The sequence below is a fragment of the Dermacentor andersoni genome, chromosome 11, assembly GCF_023375885.2.
Source record: "Dermacentor andersoni chromosome 11, qqDerAnde1_hic_scaffold, whole genome shotgun sequence".
In the NCBI taxonomy this organism is placed as follows: Eukaryota; Metazoa; Arthropoda; class Arachnida; order Ixodida; family Ixodidae; genus Dermacentor; species Dermacentor andersoni.
In genome coordinates this window covers 29879064-29901332 of record NC_092824.1, presented here as the reverse complement: position 1 = coordinate 29901332, position 22269 = coordinate 29879064, and the positions used below count along the sequence as shown (strand labels likewise).

General features: G+C 46.8%; 1 protein-coding gene across 1 annotated transcript in view; it reads left to right on the top strand.

Moving 5' to 3' along the window:
• LOC129381598 (uncharacterized) overlaps positions 1-22269 on the top strand; it is a 50869-nt gene that overhangs the window by 4981 nt on the left and 23619 nt on the right. The window contains exons 3-5 of the mRNA XM_072285169.1: positions 3599-3725; positions 9661-9737; positions 19420-19546. Of these exons, the coding sequence (XP_072141270.1) occupies positions 3599-3725; positions 9661-9737; positions 19420-19546 (331 nt within the window). The remainder of the gene's footprint in view (positions 1-3598; positions 3726-9660; positions 9738-19419; positions 19547-22269) is intronic.

Here is a 22269-nt window from a genome sequence, read left to right as displayed (position 1 = left end):
GACTCTCTGTCTGCCTTACGGATTACCAGCTACGCCATACTAGTACTCTGCAAAACATGCGGTCATTACATTTAACGCAGCGTGCCGAGATTGCTGCTGTTGCATCGTCTAATGACACTGTCTTGTGCACTTGTAATTCTGCAAGTCTTTCCCATCTTCTCAGATGCCAGCAACACCACCCTCACATATGCGCATTGGGCGACCTATCTTAGTTTGTGTGATAGTTATCGAAGGCTTGCAGAGCACCTACGCCATTTTTTTCATTATGAGTTGTTAAACATGCTCTGCTAACTGTAAATGCATTCCTAGGAACTTCAGCTACAGACGTATGTAAATATATGCATGGAATAGCCAGGCTTTTAGAGAATAGTCCACTATCAGTTTGAGCTTGCATCTGTCACATCAAGACAAGGTTTTCCTGGGTATTCTTCTAGCTTCAATGCAGTTGTGCCCTTGTCCTGTCGCCTTTTCCTTTATACACGACCCGATTAGGCTGTCTACGGCTAGCAATGGATAGGCGGTATGGAAAACGTGCCCGGGCACTTTTGCACACGACCCATTGACCTATATAATATGGTTGCTGATATCGGGGTGCAAAGTAATGAAAGCGTCAACATGCTGGTTGGTGACATCATTCGCCAGTCATCCTTTCGCTGCACCCCCAAGCTTTCGAAACAATTTCCTTTTGTATAGGAAGCTTCGGCTCCGGGACATTTCAGATTTTCCTACTCAACTTGTAAAATGCATAAATGCCTTGACCAAAAACTCTTAGACTGACATGAACGATGTTCGTTGCATTTGAGAAAGTTCTAGCTACTGTAGTCAGGGAATCATATATTTAGGGCTTGGATGGTATGCAGAAATTCCCGGAAATTGACAAGTTTCTAAAAATTTGAAACACCGTTTGCAATTTAGTAACTCTACTCCTAAAACAAACATCGCAGTCCTGTGAACCGATTGGTTTAGAATAGCTAAAGCGGCCAAGTTTTATTTATGAATTAACAATTTCCAGAAATGAAAAATGTTTCCAAGCGTTTTTCAAAAGTCGGAGCTACAACATTCTGGAAAATTTCCGACCGGTATTATCTTTGTCGATTTACGAGTATAATAAACGTTCTTTTCAGAATTATGGTATCGTTCTTATTGCTCAATTACAGAGCTGCAAGCTCGATGTTCTTCTTTATATATTTTGGCTGAATTAGTACTCTTTAGACGGACAGTCACAGCTAATCATAAAGTCCGTTTACGGCAGCCACAAGATTTCATCGTTTTCTTTCACATTCGATTGCCTCCATCAAAGTTGGTGCAAGTGTGACAGAAAAAAACAATATCCCTGCTCCCAAGTACTTAGACTCAAGCCTCCGCGCTGAAGTTTTCTTTTGCACGTTACTAACTAAGCAGCTTTACAACAACGAGAATGCGTCCCTCTTGGTAAAGGCAAGTTTGGTCAGTGCCAAGGCCTCCTTATTGAATTTATCAAACGTTTCATTGCGATCTTGGTGCATCATGGAATACGCTTCTTGCTGGAAATTAGAAGCAGAGATTTGACCTGTGTAGAGCAAAAAATTGTGAGACGTCTTTTCCTTAGAACGCTGTTGTCTTCTATTCATCATTATCATCATCATCAGCCTGGTTACGCCCAATGCAGGGCAAAGGCCTCTCCCATACTTCTCCGACAACCCCGGTCATGTACTAATTGCGGCCATGTCGTCCCTGCGAACTTTCTAATCTCATCCGCCCACCTAACTTTCTGCCGCCGCCAGCTACGCTTCCCTTCCCTTGGAATCCAGTCCGTAACCTTTAATGACCATCGGTTGTCTTCCCTCCTCATTACATGTCCTGCCATGCCCATTTCTTTTTCTTGATTTCAACTAAGATGTCATTAACTCGCGTTTGTTCCCTCATCCAATCTGCTCTTTTCTTATCCCTTAACGCTACACCTACCATTCTTCTTTCCATAGCTCGTTGCGTCGTCCTCAATTTGAGTAGAACCCTTTTCGTAAGCCTCCAGGTTTCTGCCCCGTAGGTGAGTACTTGTAAGACACAGCTATTGTACACTTTTCTCTTCAGGGATAACGACAACCTACTGTTCATGATCTGAGAATGCCTACCAAACGCACCCCAGGCCATTCTTATTCTTCTGATTATTTCCGTCTAATGATCCGGATCCGCTGTCACTACCTGCCCTAAGTAGATGCATTCCCTTACCACTTCCAGTGCCTCGCTACCTATTGTAAATTGCTGTTCTCTTCCGAGACTGTTAAACGTTACTTTAGTTTTCTGCAGATTTTTTAGACCCACTCTTCTGCTTTGCCTCTCTAGGTCAGTGAGCATGCATTGCAATTGGTACCCTGAGTTACTAAGCAAGGCAATATCATCAGCGACTCGCAAGTTACTAAGGCATTCTCCATTAAATTTTATCCCCAATTCTTCCCAATCCTTGTCTCTGAATACCCCCTGTAAGCACGCTGTGAATAGCATTGGAGAGATTGTATCTCCCTGCCTGACGCCTTTCTTTATTGGGATTTTGTTGCTTTCTTTATGGAGGACTACGGTGGCTGTGGAGCCGCTATACATATCTTCAGTATTTTTACATATGCCTCGTCTACACCCTGGTTCCGTAATGCCTCAATGACTGCTGAGGTTTCGACAGAATCAAACGCTTTCTCGTAATCAATGAAAGCTATATATAAGGGTTGGTTATACTCCGCACATTTCTCTATCACCTGATTGATAGTGTGAATCTGGTCTATTGTTGAGTAGCCTTTACGGAATCCTGCCTGGTCCTTTGCTTGACAGAAGTCTAAGGTGTTCCTGATTCTTTTTGCGATTACCTTAGTAAATATTTTATAGGCAACGGGCAGTAAGCTGATCGGACCATAATTTTTCAAGGCTTTGGCGTCCCCTTTCTTATGGATTAGGATTATGTTAGCGTTCCTCCAAGATTGCGGTACCCTCGAGGTCACGAGGCATTGTTTATACAGGGTGGCCAGTTTCTCTAGAACAATCTGTCCACCATCCTTCAACAAATCTGTGGTTACCTGATCCTCCTCAGCTGCCTTCCCCCTTTGCATATCTCCCTAGGCTTTCTTTACTTCTTCCGGCGTTATCTGTGGGATTTCGAATTCCTCTAGACTATTTTCTCTTCCATTATCGTCGTGGGTGCCACTGGTACTGTATAAATATCTATAGAACTCCTCAGCCACTTGAACTATCTCATCCATACCAGTAATGATATTGCCGGCTTTGTCTCTTAACGCATAAATCTGATTCTTCCAAATTCCTAGTTTCTTCTTCACTGCTTTTATGCTTAACTACAGCGTATTCCTTTTCAGAAAAAAATACACATTTTATAAATTTTACCGTGCTTGGCCCTTTCGTCCATAGGAATCTCTTGTTTGCACTTGGCGCCTAATTTCAGAATTTCTGAAAGAAAAAGTACTGTATACGCCAACACAGCCGCCAGCTTTCCCTACCATTAAAGGTCAACTAAAACGTTTTGCATGCCACCATTTTTCAGCGCTCAATTTTTTTGCTCTTTGAATTACCTTTGCACAGCGGTGAGTGAACACCTCTTCTGTTTTTTCGTGCCATGCAGATGCCACTGACAGCGGAAGCACCAATTACGCGCCTGCAGTAACCACCGACAGGACCGATCACGCGAGGCCCAGTACGAGTCGGGCTGGCATCGAGAAAGTATCGTCCACTACGAAAGGCATCGCAAGGTGAGCCAACATTTCGATATATTTCTTGACATGAAACAACCTAGCCATTTAGGTAACTGCGACAGCAACCGTACCGCTCACGCCAGACCTTGTCCCACATAATAAATAGAAAAATAGCTCATAACTATAAAAGCAACCGTAAGCATCTGCGCCAAAGGCGTGTGAAAACGCTTCAAGGACGCCTTATGACGCTTTAGAGACTCCTGAAGACGCTCCAAGGATGCGTGGAGATGTTTAAAATAAGCATGGAGACGTTTCTGAGAAGTGTGCATACACGTTTAACAGACGTGCGGTGATGGTTCACAGACATAGTGGAGACGTTTCGCAGAGGCAGTGGAGACGTTTAAAGGGCGCGTTCGGACCTTTTAAGGATGCGTGAGGACGCTTCAACGATGCGGGAAACCGCTTCTCATTTCTCCATACCATAGGGTATGCTGACGCGGCGTGTAAACAGGCAGTTCTGCAGCAGCTTCGCAGACGAAGAGTGCAGCCAATGTTGGGCAAGCAGCCCCTTGGGCTGGTGCAGCCAGCGTTGCTCCACCTTCCAAGAAGAGCCCATCAACTTCTAGGTTCCTTGCATTTAAACTTATTGTCACTCAAGGGTCGGTGTTGCCAAAGCACCGCTTGCAAGAAGGTCGCTGAACACGATTCCTAGTCGAACGGCGCCACCGTTTCACTTGGAGTCGTGTAACCCACACAAACCCTGCGTCATATGGAACGAGAAAAACTTTGTAAGCTAAGTAAGCCTCTTATATTTCACACGAAGCACAAACATCTTCTGCAATATGTACTCACAAATATTTCAGATGAATGTAAAGGGACGTCTACGCAATGTAGATGATTTTAAAGAACTTATTTAAAACTTAGTCCTAAACTAATGTCACCCGCCGTCGCTGCGTAGTGGTTAAAGTGTTTGACAGGAAAGCACGCGGTCGTGGGAATAATCTCCTACCACGGCAGCCGCATTTCGTTGGGGGCGAACTACGAAAATACCTGAGTACGTTGATTTACCTCCAAAATAAGAGCCCCTGGTAGTCCAGTTATGCCGAAGTCCCCAACTGCGACGTGCGTCATAAAGAAGTCGTGGTTTTGACACATAAACCCCCATAATTCAGCAATGTTGAACTATATTGCGTTGAGGAAACACACATAATAACTATACACACTCTCATAGACAATGTTATTTCTAACAACAGATTGCGACGATGGTCTCCTCTCGTCGGTTGGTGTGGCAACAATAGTAGACAAAGGGCTTCCGTACCATCAATTACAGCTTCTAATGACCCTTGAAGCAGTTGCTGTTGGAGCACTGCTGTTCGATATGATGCTGACAATGACTTCCATTTGCATCTCTCCCAATCATGAACTTCAAGGAACAGTTTCAGAGCCCTATGATGAACTCCCCGAAATGTATATAGTCTTGCGAGATGATAATGCGCATAGTCCCCTTTGGGGGAGATTCTAGCTGTAGTTCTCACTGTAACATTTTTACTCCTGTGAACACATCTTTATTAATAACGAGCCAAAATTATTTCGCTTCAAATAAAGCATTCTAGTCAGTAGACATATGTATAGTATCATGTACACTGCTTCCCTACTTGGAGGGGAACGTACTAAAAAGCCTGTGAGAAGTCTGTTCCCGGAACTGATGAGCCTATGTACCCAATAATAAAACACCTGCACCTTGATACACAAATTGCTCTGTGGCCCCTTTTGAACACTATGTGGGCAACAATATTCATTTCTTTAGCATGGAAAGACGCTATTTATGTACCCATCTTAAAGCAGCGTAAGGATACATCTTCTATTGCAAGTTACCGGACTATAGCATTAAGAGGCTGCTCGTGTAAGCTATTTGAAAAAAATGATCAAACGAGAGGGCGGAGACTCGCCCACATGCTAGAAGCCAAGTAATCGTTACTGTAAAGATAGAAAGGGCAACGCCTGAACCATCGGCTGTGAGAGAAGACTGCGGAGTTAAATCGCAGCATCGAGCAGCACTCCTCCACACTAGTTAGGCAGCAATGGGACGAGATCTGCAACATGACTGACGGGCAGGTACGCAGAGGTGGCTCTTAGAACCATCTGAAACACCTATTGGTCGGCGCAAAAACTAAGCCGTCGCGGAAGTACGCGTTGAGCAATCTGCTACATGAGGCATGCAAGGCCGAAACACCGGACGAGCTTGTAGCAAGACTGATGGCCAGGCACCTCCCCGTGGCGCATGCGGCAGTTACCGAGGACGCCACCTCCCAATACTCGGGTCAACCTAACGCGGAATTTAATGCCGACTTCACCACGGAAGAGATAAACAAGCACTCGGAGGTCTCAACAGCCGATTCCTAACCGGGGACGGATAACACCACGAACTGGCCCTCCGCTATCTGGACGAGAGCGGCGCGGAACAGCTCATTGCGATAGTTAGCGAGACGTGGAGTTCAGGCAAAGTTACCATAGAATGGAAGACGGCCAAAACGGTCTTAATACCGAAACGCGGCAAACCTCTCATCATGAATAATCTGCGCCCAATCTCACTTACGTCGTGCGTGGGTAAGACTATGGAGCGTGCGGTGCTTTATGAAGCCTCACCAGGAAGAGAACGAGATATATCCTCAGAACATCGCTGGCTTTCGTCAGGGGCTGGCGACGCAGCACGCTATGAAGCTGGGGAAAAGCCAGATGCTAGACAACACAAGAGGCGTCAAGGACATCCTAGGCCTAGACCTAGAAAGGGCCTTTGATGACATACGGCACTCCTTCATTCTTCAACAAATCTCAACACTCGGAGTTGGTCAATGTCTCCATGACTACATCCGTGACTTCCTCAGGGGAAAGCAGGCCTCACTACAAGTCAGGTCCCTGCAGTCGGAGCCAGTCGTACTGGGCGACTGAGGTACCTTGCACTCCTACACTCTTCAATCTGGCCATGATAGGACTGTTCAGGGAACTGACTCGATTCGAGAACCTCAAACATGCCATCTATGCAGATGACGTCACCATGTGGGTAGCAAAGGGTAGCAAAGGACAAATCGAGCACACTTTACAAAATGCGATCCGAACCACTGAGGAGTACCTCAAACCAACAGGCCTGTGGTGCTCACCGAGCAAGTCTGAGCTGCTGATATACAGACGCAAGAGGCGAAGTACCAAACTGAAGGGATGGGACACAGGCGCCAACCTATGCGTCCGTCTGTGCACCCCTGAAGGCAACACGATTCCGGTGGTCGGTCGCATGAAGATGTTGGGCATGACAATAGAGGCGAATGGCTTGAACACCATCGCAGTCACGAACGTCACCACGAAGGCAGAGAACGCCACATGCCTACTGAGACGGGTGGCCAACCGGAATTACGGGCTCAAGGAGGGCAACCTGCTTAGGCTGGCGCAGGCTTTCGTAATCAGTCACTTCGTGTACATCGCCGCCATAGACAAATGGTTCAAAGTGGAGAGAGACAAGCTTGACACGCTCCAGCGTAAGGTCGCCAAGAGAGCCATGGGTCTACTCATGCACAGGAGCACGGAGGCACTGGACGCATTAGGCATGTACAACACACTGAGCGAGATTGCGGAGGCACAGAAACGGGCACAGATCACTAGGCTGTCCGGCACCCCTGCGATCGGGTGGATCCTACGTGAAATCGGCGTCGCACCTCGTGAGATAGTGTGCAACAGCCACCGGCTAACACCCGACCGGAGGAAAAAGATCAGGGCAGCCCCTCTGTCCAGGTGTATGAGCCTAGAGCACAACATCGACAGAAGACTTGCTCGAGCCAAAGCACTCCTCCAACAGGCAGCCGCCTCCGAGAAAGCATGCCGCTTTACGGACACAGCCAAATATCCTAGACGATAAATAAATAAACGACGAGCCTATGTAGCAGCGCTGGTCAACAAAGATGGCACGGTGATTAACGCGTGCATGGGCCGCACTGATAGTCCTGAGGTGGGCGAGCAGGCGGCCATCAGCCTTGCACTCATAGAAGACGATAAAAGCTTGGTATACAGCGACCCCAAGAGGGAGATTCTGTCCTACGGAACAGGCCGCATATCCGCGACTGCCGGGAGAATAATTTACTCGTCCCCTCACCCCAAACTACATCAATTGGTTCCTCGAACCCATGAACCCATGGAACAAGACGGCACACGAGTCCACGCGAGACTTAACTCACCGTGCGAGCACGGACTCCCTCTCGGCAGGATCAAAGAGCGAGCTCGACCCCCTCGTCACTTACAACGATCTCACCCAGCATTATTAGTTAGTCAAGAGAGCCATGCCGCTACTGCACAAAGCACTCAGTAAAGCACAAGAAGCCACGTACAGGCGGCTTCAGACGGGAACCTACCCATGCCCAGCCTTCGTGCACAAAATATTCCTGGACGCGCACCCTCACAATGCGTGTCGCTACTGTAAGAATATACCTAGCATTGCCCGCATGCTCTAGGGTTGCCCCCTGGCGTCGGGGGCCAGGACCACCAAGGAAGAGTGGGACCAAGCTCTACGCAGCTCGGAGTTGAAGCACAGGTCTCGGCTGTCCATCGGGCCCACGACGCGGCGGAGGGGCATGGCCTGACGTGGGTGCGGTCCGCTGCGCACTAATCGAGCGCACTGACGGACCTCAAGGAAGTTATTTGTCAATCCATCCATGAAATGAGGGCAATTACTTTCTTGAATGAGACCGATTGCTTGACCTTCATCAACGATGAGTTAGCTGACCATCTCGTGTAGATTCACGCTTACATCCAGGAAACTTCTGTTTAAAAACAGTTCTTTCTGTCAGTGTTCCTTGATATGCAAAACGCTTGACACCCCACCTGGCCCCACGGAAGCTTGCGACCTCTCTCGGTAATGTGTATTCGAGGCAACATGCTTAGCTTAGTAGAAAGTTATTTACTGAGCTGGCATTGCTCTGTCGGTGCAATTATTCCAGGAAACTGAGCTACAAGAGGCTCGAGCACTTATTTATACCATTCTGATCGTAAAAAATCATTTTGGTGCTATTATTTACTCCACAACCGATGTTTTATTCCGCTTGTGTTGATGACGAGCAGATTGAATTTAAATGAAGTAATCTCGCAATGTATGAAAGCGTAGTTCAAACTGGCTTGAAAAAGCGTCGACAGAGGCACAGGAGAATTTATTTGAATTACATTTCTTGAAAAGCTCCTCCCTGCTTTCCTTTGGAAAGTGAGGCGCGGTCCAAGACCTCCATATTGAAGTTCACGTAAATACTTACCAGTTAAAAAAAAGAGAGCAAAATTTTAAGGCATCATTTTAGGCCCGAAGTTAGCCTTCACGCCTGAGAGAGTAACAGGAAATTGAAAATTGATAGACAGGAAGGTCACCCAACATTTAGTCAAGTTGGATAACCTGAACTGGACAAAGGGAAGAAGGAAGAGAAATTATAAAAGTCTACGGTGGATATCGCTGACCTAGCAGACTTCTCTGCTCTATACCACAACTAGTCACTCAATCGTCAAGTACGTTAAAAACAAATGCAAGAAAACAATGAAGATTCTTAAACTTCTGTCACAAACAACGTGGGGCTGTGACTGGATGTTCCTCAAACTTCTACAGAAGCCTCATTGGAACACGCCTGCATACGGTGCCATAGAGTGTCAGTGTGCTGGATCCTGAGAATCACCTAGCCATCCGGCTGACCCGTTGTAAGTACTGTATCAGTTAACTCGACAGTGTTCGTGCAAATCAAGTTGCTGTTCTAAGTTTAGCGTATGAGCGCCATGCATCAGACATTGCCGTGAGTTGGTTGTGCGTCCTATAGCAGTTAGCGCAGTCTGTCATAAATCAGTCCGAAACATTGGAGGTAGCGCGTTTAGCAAACAGAGCTTTGCTCTTTTGGAACTTGCTTTCAATAAAAGATAACTTCCACCTTTTGTCACAGCTGTAAGTATGTCATACCAATAATTTTATTATTTGCAGCAGTTCTGACGACGCCTGGCGTTACCAGTCAAGCACGGAGCGCAGGCCGATAACCGACCAGATTTACAACCTCGACGGTACGTAGTCGATGGTCTTTCGCCTTTACAACAAATATGGGAGAGATGCCCTTCGTCGACCGTGGCAGTGGTGCATTTATTGCACATAGATGCGCTTCACTAAAGCCGCCAAGTTCGTTTCCGCAGGCGTCATCTTATCACTCTCCTTAGTAAGCAATTTGTTTAGACGCGTGCAAATTTATACACAGCCTATGTAGCTGAACTTTTGAATGAAATTATTCTCACATCAGTGATATAGCGAATGCACCCTCCTAGGTTATCGAGGCAGAAACCGAGACTATACATTCTACGCAGTCATCAGTTGAGTCATAATTGGACTCGGCGCTTCACCATAGGTATATAATTTTATTTGTCAAGCAGCATCTGTGCGTTTGTCGTGCTGGCACCATAATTCTTCTCTTAAACCGATTGCACTTTGTTGACAAAGATAATGCTTAGATACCGACCATGGTTGCTTAGTGGCTTTTCCATAACGCTACTAAGCACAACGTCGAAGAGTAAAATGACGGTAGCGGCGGCTGCATTTCGATCGGGGAGAAATACAAAACTACCTGTGTACAGTACATTGGGCGCACGTTAAAGAGCCCCAGATGACCAAATTAATCTGAAGGTTCCGGCACAAAATGCCCCACAATTGCAGTTTAATATGTTTTGAATCGAATGTAGAGAAAGATGTGCACTTAGGGCTGTGTTTCAGATGGCTATACCGGAAGGTCGGAGCTGTACTGCACTGGCGATCACTCAACTGTACCGTGCTACAAGCAGCGGACGTAACCCGCTACGGCTCACTGCAAAAGTTACGCATATGAATTGAGGCTACTAAAGAAAGTTTATATTGAAGCTCTAGGTTCTAACAAGCCGAGCAACAACTTTATAATTTCAATGAAAATTTCGCGCAAGAGATAAAAATTGTGGGCAAGTTGCTTAAGTTTTGAGACTATGAATCTACCAAAACTAACATAACAATCCACTTCTCAAACTTTAACAACCTTTAACCCTATGCCCATATTAAAAAGCACAGTACTCAGCGGCCTCCTATAAGTGTATCACTACCTAGAAATTGTAGCGTGTTCGTAACAAGAAAGTCCGCGACATGAAGACACCACTGCTTCCGAAACTAAATACGTTCTCTTTTTGTAAGGGGATTAGCACTGTTTGCTTCCATGAAGCATTTTTCGTTCTTCCAGTATCCGTGCCACTTCCTTCATTGCTCTGACTGATATAAGTTGCGATTTTAACGGTGCTCCTCATTAAAGTAATAACGTTCGAAAATGAATCTGCCTTAACTATTCACGTGTGCAAGAACACTATGGTTCATTAAAATTCAGAGATGCTAAAACTGGAAACTTTATTACCAGTGCTCGTTAAACCGGTATTTATGCTTTCTGCTGCACAGTTAAGGGACATTGCCTTGCAAATTAACACTTCATTACTTTCCAAGCTAATATGATGACTGCAACACGATCCTTACATATACGCACTGAGTAATCTTTTAATGCAAATCATTGTTTGGTCAGAATTTGCTATTTTGACAGCAGCTATCCGTCTACCTATCCGCCAAACACCTTGATGGTTTCAAGGTAGTTTAGCATGTATGTTTGGTATGAACTTGGTATGTACGAAAATATGCGTAGTATGGCAAGAGTACAAAGAACATGGATTATTCGTCATGACATGCATATCATGACATGCGTTTAACGTAGGCTATCAAACAGCCGTCTACGTCTTGGGGCTCTCATTGTAGCTTCGTTAACTTGGTAGGCATCAACATTGGCATAGTATGACAAGAATGTATGAGCAACATCATTGATAGTGCATAACATGTATATAATAGTATGGGTGTCAGGATGGTCATTAAACGGCCTCCTAAATCTTGGCGCTCTCATGGTCGTTTCTTTAACTTGGTATCTACCACAATTTGCATAGTATGACAAGACTGTATGACACACATAAATGACAAGTCATGACATGAAAATCACGATATGCGTGTCATGTAGATCATCAAACAGCCGCCTACGTATTGGTATATGTACCAAAATTGGCATAGTGTGCCAAAAGTGTATGACGAACATGAAAACGTAGTGTCCTTCTATCCTGTTAAGAAGGATGGCCAAGGGAGCTGCGTATGTGGGCCTCTAATGAAGAAGTGCACCTCCGCCGTGGGGCACTGCCCGGCTTGCAGAATCTTTGTGATCGGCCCACATATGGGCAGCTCTCAATGCCGCCTGCTTCCCCTCCGCTGCGGGTCTTCGGCATTTTGCGTCTACACATGGGCACGATCCTGGGCGAACTAGCGCTTAACAGCTCTGCTCTAAGTCTTTGGTTATGTCGTGAGTGAATTTCATGAAATGCTTGTCATGTAGGTCATCAAACATCCACCTACATCTTGGTGCTCCCACGGTCGTTTCATTACCATAGTAGGCTCCGTGCACACTGTTTCGCATAACACCAAATAAAACATGGCATTCGATGCGCCGGATTTTTTAATGTTGCCTGATAGTCTATCGATTGCCTTCCCAGGGATGTAAAGGACGACAGCCGTTTGAAGTAAGAAATGCATGTAGCTCCCGTTGTCGGCAACCCTCAGGAGACCTTGAGCAAGCCTCTGGAGCTGCTATCCAGGATATCAAGACGAGAATGGGACGTGAATGGGGTGAGAACAAAACGAGAACAAATTGGCATAGTTGGGAGAGTAAAGCGATTTCATCCGGGGAACCAGTCAAAACGCAAGAAAATGGAGTCTCCTGGCTTCAAATCCTTGTACAGGGCCGCATTACATAGGCTAGTTACTGTGCAAAGAAGTTAAAAAAATATGGTTCAGATTGCACCGATCGCGAGCAGGAGTACCCGATGAAAGGGGTTCCCATGCCAGTCTCAAACCGCTGGGCGCTATGAGAGGTAGCCCTTCTCAGCGACGACCTCACCGATCAACTTTAGGGCGTCCGGCACACCGATGATGCCGCCCGTGTCAAAGGACTCGAGGCGGCACCTAGGTTCGGGAGGTTATGGCCCCACCCCGCCCCAATCGCCGGCCATATTGAATAAAGTTTGCACTCACTCGCTCCTACTTCTTGCTCCGGCCTGCTTGCAACGTCACTTAAGCTGTAATTTCTTGTACGCTGAAGCACATAGTGGCATAGTGCACATTTCATAGTCCCCGCAGGGGCGTCTGCGTGAGCAGGCGTTTGGTGTGTTGCGACACCACGGACCCGAGCACACGAGGGTCGGACCCTCCCGCGTGTAGCCGTGCGCGGCTTAGCCGTGTCTGGGGAAAAGGGGATCCTGGGGGTTGAGCTGATGCTGGGTGTTTGGACCTTTAAGGCCCCCCGGCAGAGGCAACACACCCCTTTGGCCTCTGCTTCACATAGACAGCACCCCCGGACTGACCCACCCGGGGGAAATCGGTAGTTGCCTTTTCCTGTCTCTCTCTCCCTACAGCTTTTGTCTTTCTCTCACTTTCCACCTTTCCTGTCTTCTCCTGTCTTCTTCTCACTTCCAATTTTCCAGGCAGCAAGGGTTAACCTTGTGTGAATAGCCAACCTAGGTTATTTCATATTTGGTTATAGTGGTAACGCACAGCTGGCGTTTGCAGACCCTGTTTTTCAGGCCCTGCAGCGTCCCCTTGTACGACTCCACGGTGGGTGGCTGGCGTTACTGCCGAAATCTCACATATATTTATGGATAGCTCCTTTCCTCCACTCCCTGATCGCCCTCAGAAAAGAGGGCGCACCGATGAAGTTTTTCAGTTTTTCGGACGCAAAGTCCACAACATCCCACGTTTCCATGTAGTTCACTCGGAAAAACCCGGTAAACCAGTGCGCACTATTTCACCGTTCCTTGTATCAGACTCTGACTGATGTTTTTGGAGCCGGTTATAAGGCGACCAGAATGGCAAGCGGTTATCTCCTCCTGGAGCTCCGCGATAAGAAACAATAAGAGAAACTGCCTAAGCTTGTGTCATTTGGGGATAACCAACTAACAGTAACCCCGCACCGTACTATGACCACCACCCGCGACGTTGTGTCAGACGATGACTTGCTGGAGCTCACTGAGGCTGAACTCTTGGAGGGCTTCAGTGAACAGAATGTAATCAATGTGAAAAAAATTAAGATGACGCGAGATGGCAAAGAAATCCCAACCAAGCACTTGATAATCACCTTCGGATCAAGTGTCCTGCCCGAGTCAATCGAGGCAGGGTACATCAAGCTCCGTGTTAGGCCGTATGTGCCCAATCCGCTCAGATGTTTCAAATGCCAACGTTTCGGCCACAGTTCGCAGAGCTGCTGAGGCCGTCAAACCTGTGCGAAGTGCAGTGCCCACGAACATACCTCTGAAGCTTGCTGAAACTCTCCATTGTGTAAACTGAAGGTGAGCACGCCGCATACTCGCGGTCGTGTCCATCCTGGAAAAAAGAAAAAAATTGTGACGATAAAAGTCATGGAAAATAATAGTTTCAAGGAGGCACGCAGGCGAGTATCCTACCTGCCCAAAAACACATTTGCCGAAGTGGCGCGTCAGGGGGCAGCGCCACAACGGTCTCCGGCTGCTGTCCGACTCACACCCAGTGAGGCGGCAGTAACGCTTCTGCCCCCCGGCGGCTGCAGCTAGCGCTGCTGCGCCAACTGAGCAGCGGGGTCATCTACCTCCGGGCAGGTGCCCCCAAAGGCCTCGTCCAACGTGCCGAGGCCTTCACGCCAAACAAAGCGCTCGGAAGAGCGCATGTTCAGAGCTTCGCAAGAGGCGATGGACACAACCACCAGCAAGACGGCGCCAGCAGCGCCCAAGGAGCGCCGAGGCGCTCTCGACCGCTCCAAAAGAGACAAAACTCCCGTCACGGTGCCTGAAAAAGGCCCGTGAATTAATCCTTATCTCTTAAACACACAGCACCCAACACATTATCATAATGGAAACACAAATATTACAGTGGAAGGTACGAGGACTTTTACGTAACCTCGACGACAAAAAAGAACTGCTACACAAACATAATCCAAGGTTGCTGTGTGTTCAAGAGACACATCTGAAACCCACACAGACAAACTTTTTATGTCAGTACATAATCTATCGCAAAGACCGCAACGAAGCTCACGCCTCCGGCGGTGTTGCAATATTTGCGGATAAATCTGTAGCTTGTCAACAGATTGCCCTCCAGACGTCCCTTGAGGCCGTATCGATTCGGGCAATCCTTCTTAACAAACTGGTAACTGTTCTCTCTATACATACCGCCTAACTCTCACTTGAAAAAAACCGATTTCCATAACTTAATTAATCAGCTTCCTGACCCCTACATACTCCTGGGTGATTTTAATGCCCACAACACGATGTGGGGAGATTCGCGATGCGACGCTAGAGGTCGATTAATTGAAAATTTTCTTTTGACCTCTGATGCCTGCCTTTTTAACAAGCCGACGTATTACAGTGTCCAACACAACACATATCCAGCAATGGATTTAGCAATCGGTTCTTCTTCTCTTCTGCCTCACCTAGAATGGTCCGTGATCAATAAATTGTATGCAAGGGACCACTTCGCCGTAATTTTAAACCTGACAACTTTGCATGAGAACCCTCCGCACATTCCTCGATGGAAACTAGCATCGGCGGATTGGGAGCATTTTAAAGAATCATCTTATTTATCACTAGATTTTATAAATAATTTTACTTTAGATGATGCCATTGCATATTTTACTGCTTTTATTATTGATTTAGCCGAGAAGTGTATTCCACAGACGAATGGTGGTTCACTAAGAAGACGTGTTCCCTGGTGGAACGAAAACTGTAGAGAGGCGCGAAGGAGACAGAACAAGGCATGGGGTGTATTACGCAGATCGCCTAATGCCGAAAATCTAATACACTTTAAACAAATAAATCACAGGGAAGGCGGACATGACGTCAGGCAAAGAGAGAAAGCTGGGTGAGGTTCCTCTCCGGCATTAATTCTTACACGCAGGAGGCAAAAGTGTGGAATGGTTTGAGAAAGCTGCAAGGGCAACAAATCCATCCGTTGCCTCTGGTGAATGACCAAGGGGATACCTTGCAAGACCAGGCAGACACTCTTGGTGAACACTTTGAGCGTGTATCGAGCTCAATACACTATTCTGAATCATTCCTTAAATACAAAGAAATAGAAGAACTCAAGCCATTTGTACGTAAATGCAGACATGACGAGGCGTATAACCGGCCATTCAGTATTGCCGAATTAAGAGCTGCCTTGATTTCATGCAAGAGCACTGCACCGGGACCTGACCGAGTCATGTATGACATGATCAAAAACTTGCACACTGACACACAAGTTACACTACTCGCACTCTTCAACACTATTTGGGCTGCTGGATACCTTCCACACACATGGAAAGAAGCAATTGTGGTCCCTGTTTTGAAGCCGGGGAAAGACCCATCCCTGGCGGCAAGCTATCGACCGATACCTCTTACAAGCTGCATGTGCAAGCTTTTTGAAAAAATGATTAATCGGAGACTCATGCATTTTCTTGAACTCAACAATATACTTGATCCTTATCAGTGTGGCTTCAGAGAAGGCAGGTTGACAACAGACCATCTTGTACGCATTGAAGGATATATTCGTGATGCATATGTACATTAACAGTTCTTCTTATCAATATTCCTTGACATGGAGAAGGCATATGACACAGCATGGCGTTACGGCATCTTGCGAGACTTGTCGGGAATGGGCATCTACGGAAATATGCTGAAAATAATTGAAAGCTATTTGTTGAATCGCATCTTCCGCGTGAAAATTGGCAACGTATTGTCACGACCTTTCACACAAGAAACAAGTGTACCCCAAGGAGGCGTGCTTAGTTGTACGCTATTTATTGTGAAGATGAACACGCTTCGTGCTTCATTACCACCTGCCATTTTTTATTCCATCTACGTAGACGACATTCAAATCGGCTTCATATCCTGTAACCTCGCAGTATGCGAGGGACAGGTGCTGCAGGGCTTGAACAAGGTTTCCAAGTGGGCAGACACGAACGGATTTAAAATCAACCCCAACAAAGGCGCTTGTGTTCTTTTTACTAGAAAGAGAGGCCTTGTTCCAGATCCTTGTGTCCAACTGTGTGGACACCAAATACCTATTAACAAAGAACACAAATTTCTAGGTATTATACTTGACTCCAAGCTTACTTTTATTCAGCACATTAAATACCTTAAAGAAAAATGTCTAAGGACAATGAACTTGCTTAAAATTCTATCCCACACAACATGGGGTAGCGACAGGAAGTGTCTGATGAATGTTTATACGAGCCTAATTCGATCACGATTGGACTAGGGTGCCGTCGTATATAACTCTGCCGCTCCGAGTGCACTAAGGATTCTAGATCCGGCTCACCATCTAGGTATCCGCATAGCCACTGGCGCTTTCAGAACAAGCCCCATTGAAAGCTTACACGCGGAATCAAATGAATGGTCCCTCCATCTACAGAGAACTTACATCAGCATTACATATTTCCTGAAAATACATTCCAATCATCAACATCCATGTGTTCACACTGTTAACGATATGACATGTACTACACTTTTCCATAACCGTTCCTCTGTAAGACAGCCTTTCTCGCTTCGTGTGAGGGAGCTTAGGGATGAAATGCGTGTCCCACTCCTCGAGCTTCACCTAATGCATCCAACCAAGTTGTTACCGCCGTGGGAGTGGCAGGTCATAGAATGTGACATATCCTTTTTACAAGTAACAAAACACGCACCAGAGATCGAAATACGAACTCATTTCCTAGAACTCCAGCTCAAGCACTCCTGCGCAGAGTTCTACACAGACGCTTTGAAGTCTAATGCCGGGGTTTCCTATGCTGCCGTCGGCCCATCCTTCTCAGAATCCGATGTACTACATCCGGAAACAAGTATATTTACGGCCGAGGCCTACGCATTACTGTCTGCTGTGAAGCATATAAGAAAATCAAAACTTCAGAAGTCAGCGATATATACAGACTCCCTAAGTGTTGTGAAGGCACTGATGTCACTCTATACACACAAAAATCCAGTACTTAATCAACTATATTCCGTCTTGTGTAAAGCGTACATACTAACCAGCATATCATTATATGCTGGGTGCCTGGCCATAGGAGCATCGAGGGTAACGTTCTGGCGGACGAGATGGCCACGTCAATCGCATCGCATGCTGTTAACCCTAGCGCTGCTGTGCCTGTCACAGATCTGAGGCCTTTCTTGCGAAAGAGATTGCGAGACCACTGACAACGCATGTGGGACGCGGAAACGGATAATAAGCTCCACCTGATAAAACCACAGTTAGGATTCTGGCCCTCTGCTACAAAATCGCGCCGAACAGATGTCCTATTCTGTCGTCTCAGAATAGGACACACGTTTGGCACCCATAATTTTCTACTCACCGGAAGTGAGCCTCCAACCTGTGGTAGATGCGCGGAGAGGCTGACCGTACTGCACGTCCTTTTGCAGTGTCGAAAAGCCGAATCTGAGAGAGACATTTTTCATTAGCGAACCGACAGCACATTCCCCTACATCCATTAATGTTACTCGGCCCAGAACCACTATTTGACACCAGCGCAGTCATAAGTTATCTGAAAGATGTTGTGTTGCATGTTGTTAGCCCAACATGTTCGTAGCGTCTCCTCTATTCAGAAGATGGCGCTGTGATAGTTCTTTGGTATAGCACGTGCCTCTAGGCCCTTGTGTTTCAAGGGCTCTGGGGAGGCAACAGTGCTCCAGGTATCTTTACCATCTCATATATTTTCTATTTTGCATCATTCTCCTACGATGGATTTTAATGTTCATAGTATTCGTCATTAATCATCGCCATAATTTTATAGCACGTAGATTTTACGCACTTTACAGCGATTATTTTTAGGCCACATTACAGCTAAGTCACATCTTCCATAAAACATCTTCAACATTATCAATTTTCATGGCGCTCTTTGGCCAAACCTGGCCCTTGCGCCACAAAACACCACACATCAACATCATCATCACATTTCATAGTGGCATATACTCGTGATTCCAGGAGCATCAGCAATTGTTCTTTTCGTAATGAGCTTTTAGCAATCTATTGCTTGTAGCCTGGGTTTTCTTAAGAACTTCATATACAGGAGTCCTCAAATGGGATTCATATAACCGGCTTATGAAATGCGAGTACGTTGTTGACAGACGCATGTATGAGTCGTAGCAGGCCTACAATTTCTGGACAGTCTTCGAAGAAAAGCTTATAATACCTCGTCTGAAATACGCCCTCTCACTTTTTCTTTGTCCTCGTTTACAACGGGCTATGTCTGCTGCTTGTAGCAGATGAAAAAGAGCAAGAACACTGTGAAGCATCTGATGTGCCTAGTTCTAGAAGATGCGCCAGAAACGTTGGGTGAAGGGCAGCGCACTGAAAAAATAGACATGTCCAGTTTCGCTTCGAACACTATCGTGTACTGCCCGCGGTATGTGATGGAGCGTAATAATCTTCCGAAGAGGCCAACATTGCAGAATCTTGAGTGGTCGGCTCCCTTATGGCCACGAACTCTTGTATGCATTCAAGACCGAGTTTTGTAAAGAAAAGTACACCTCATATGCAAAGACTGTAATACGATTCCTCTACCACTAACAGCTTTTGGCTCGACAATAAAAAAATTTCCTTTCTTGTGAACTGGCGTTGCAGAGCTGGGAATTAACACTTTTTATGTACTTTGATACCATACAGGTGTATATTCCAACGGTAGCACTAGTCACCTGCACCTGGGGCCCACAAGCAGCATCAATCCCACAAAGCCTAGCACAAGCCGCACTGGAATGTTGGAAGCATCAGAAAGTTTACTATATGGAGCCAGGTAAGCCGACATCAAGAAAAGTTTTATTGCTAAACCACTCCGAGGCTACATGGAATGCTTACCGGAGTGCAACTGTACCTCCCCCTCTAAATGTTCAAGGGAAGCGCTAGCTCTGATGTCTGAAACAGGAACTGCATCAGCAGTTTTGAGCATTCGGCAGGCGAAGCTGGCGTTAACATACTTCATGGCTGCAAGAGAGTGACTCGACACGGAGAGATCGGAAAGCATAGGGTTTCGTACAATATACTTGAGAGTACTCGGGTGCTGCCATCGTTGAGCCACCGTCGGAATGACGTGAAGTACGTAGATTTGTCTGAATTTGTCTGCCTTCTTTGTCGTAAATTTCAGAGCGATCTATACACATCGAATTGCGGAAGACGCTGCAGGCATGTACAATGGGTACTAATGGAAACGACTGAGCTTGTCGAGGTGGCCCGATGGAAACGCCCCAGGCGTCTCAAGGCACTGGCTTGCCCGCGATAATTATATGAGGGCGTTACAAATCTCTTGTCGATGCATGCGTCTGTGGTGTAATGTTTTCAATATACAGCCTGTTTCATTAGAGGTCCTGTGTTCAAATTCTCCCGCCCGAAAAGTTTATTATGTTTTGTTCAGTTATTTATTACGCAGCACAATGATCAAAATAGTGAGTTTACAAAGTCACTACGCCGTTTGAAGCCAGAAGGAGAATGTTTAGGCAAATCCATGTACCTCCCATAATTCCCATGCTCCCGTAGAAACTAGCGCCAGATTTTGGTCTAGTGGTTATTGTATGAAACTATGGCAAAAAGGAAGGGAACACCAAACGGCGCAATCATGAAGCTACAACAACTCGCCCAATGTTCATTCCTGTTAGCACGCTGCAATATGCGGTGCAGTTGAAGGCTCGTTGCCTGCTTACTCACTACACCTTAAAGAATTCATATGGATAGTGAGGAGAAAGACGTTAATCTAAATCAAGACTTAGAAAATAAAGCAGTGTATCTAAATTTACTTAGCGAATGTAGCGTGTGCTCAAAAAAGAAAGCTTGCCCTAGAGCGACAAAACCGGTTGTAGGCGGTTGGCCGGGACGCTTGAGAAATGACTCTTCTTCGTTTCCCAGATAGCTAAATTAGTGTGCGTGTGTCCTCCATGAACAATCGCTAAATGACCGGCGTCACCGTTTTGTTGGGCGAGCTTTGAGATTATCGGATTGCGACGAGGCGTATTGTCGTTAACGATGTCGTGCAACGCTAGGTATATTAAGGCAATGCAAGGGCTTTCCGTAGCACGGGGCTAGCTCGCGATCACGGCACGGTCCTTCGTCTTCCTCGTCAGTTGGCACATACACAGGGACGCGTCTGCTTCATTACAACGCCCCGAGAGCCAAGCGTATCCATCGTGGCGACTCCGGGCGCGGAGAAGAGCAGGTCATAATACGGTTTCAGGTGGTTGACATGTACTGTCTCTCGCCCACGGTGACGCAGGGCTCGTGACACTGTGAGCGGCTCGACGATGTAGTTGACCAGTGAAGAGGCCTCGATGATACGGTATCGACCCTGATAACGCGCCAGGAGTTTGTAAGAAAGGCCGGCAATGTGGGCTGGTATCCAAAGCCACACAAGCGAATCAGGAGCAAAGTCGTGTGGTGGTTGATCAGTACGGTCATGTCTTGCCTTTAGACCTTCTTGAGTCTCACCAGTCAAAGTGCGTGCCAGCTGACGGCTATCTTCAGCATATTTGGCGACTTGGGAAAGCGGAGTGTACTCTGTAGCGTCAGGTTGGTACGGCAGTATTGTGTCCAAAGGGCATGAAGGCTCACGGCCATACATAAGGACAAAGGGGGAAAAGCCGGTGGTCGCTTGCGTCGCGGTAATGATTGCGAGCGTAACAAAGGGGAGTACGGTGTCCCAGTTGGAGTGGTCAGTTGAAATATACATCCGCAACATGTCGGTAAGTGTGTGATTGAACCGCTCGGTCAGTCGGTTTGTTTGGGGATGGTACGTGGTCGATTTGTGGTGTATTATCCTGCACTCAGCGAGGAGAGCTTGGGCGCCCTCCGACAGGAAGACACGGCACCTATCACTTAGTAGTTCGCGGGGAGCACCTTGGCGAAGAACAAAATTGCGAAGAATGGAACCAACCGTCGCTGCTGGCAGAGCTTCAGTCTCAGCGTAGCGAGTAAGGTGAACTGCACGGACAAAAATCCACCGATATCCACACCCGCTGCATGGAAGCGGGCCGTAGAGGGCGATGCCGACGCGGTCGAACGGACGAGACGGGCATGGCAGCGGCTGCAACGGTCCTGTGAAACGATAGGTAGGTGTCTTGCCTTGTTGACATCTACTACAAGTCTGAATGTACTTTTGCACAAAGTTGTACATGCCTCGCTAATAATAATAGCGCTGACGCAACCTTGTGTAAGCTTTGAGTACGCCGGCATAAAGACTTAGAAAAGACACGCGTGATCTGCGTGAAAAGACACGCAGATGTCAGAGCGCATATGACGAGATATAGCAAGGAGCCATTTCCGACCGTCGGGCATGTAGTTGCAGCGATATAGAATGTTGTGTCACACGGAAAAGTTGGTTGCTTAGTTACGCAGTGCTCGTGTCGAAGGGACATCAGCCGGAGCCGCAAGGTAGCCAAGTAACATTACAAGTGTTGGGTCCTTGCGCTGCTCTGTGGGTATGTCAGTGATGGTCATGGTGACGGGTTGGACGAGGAAGCTCAGTGGGAAGGC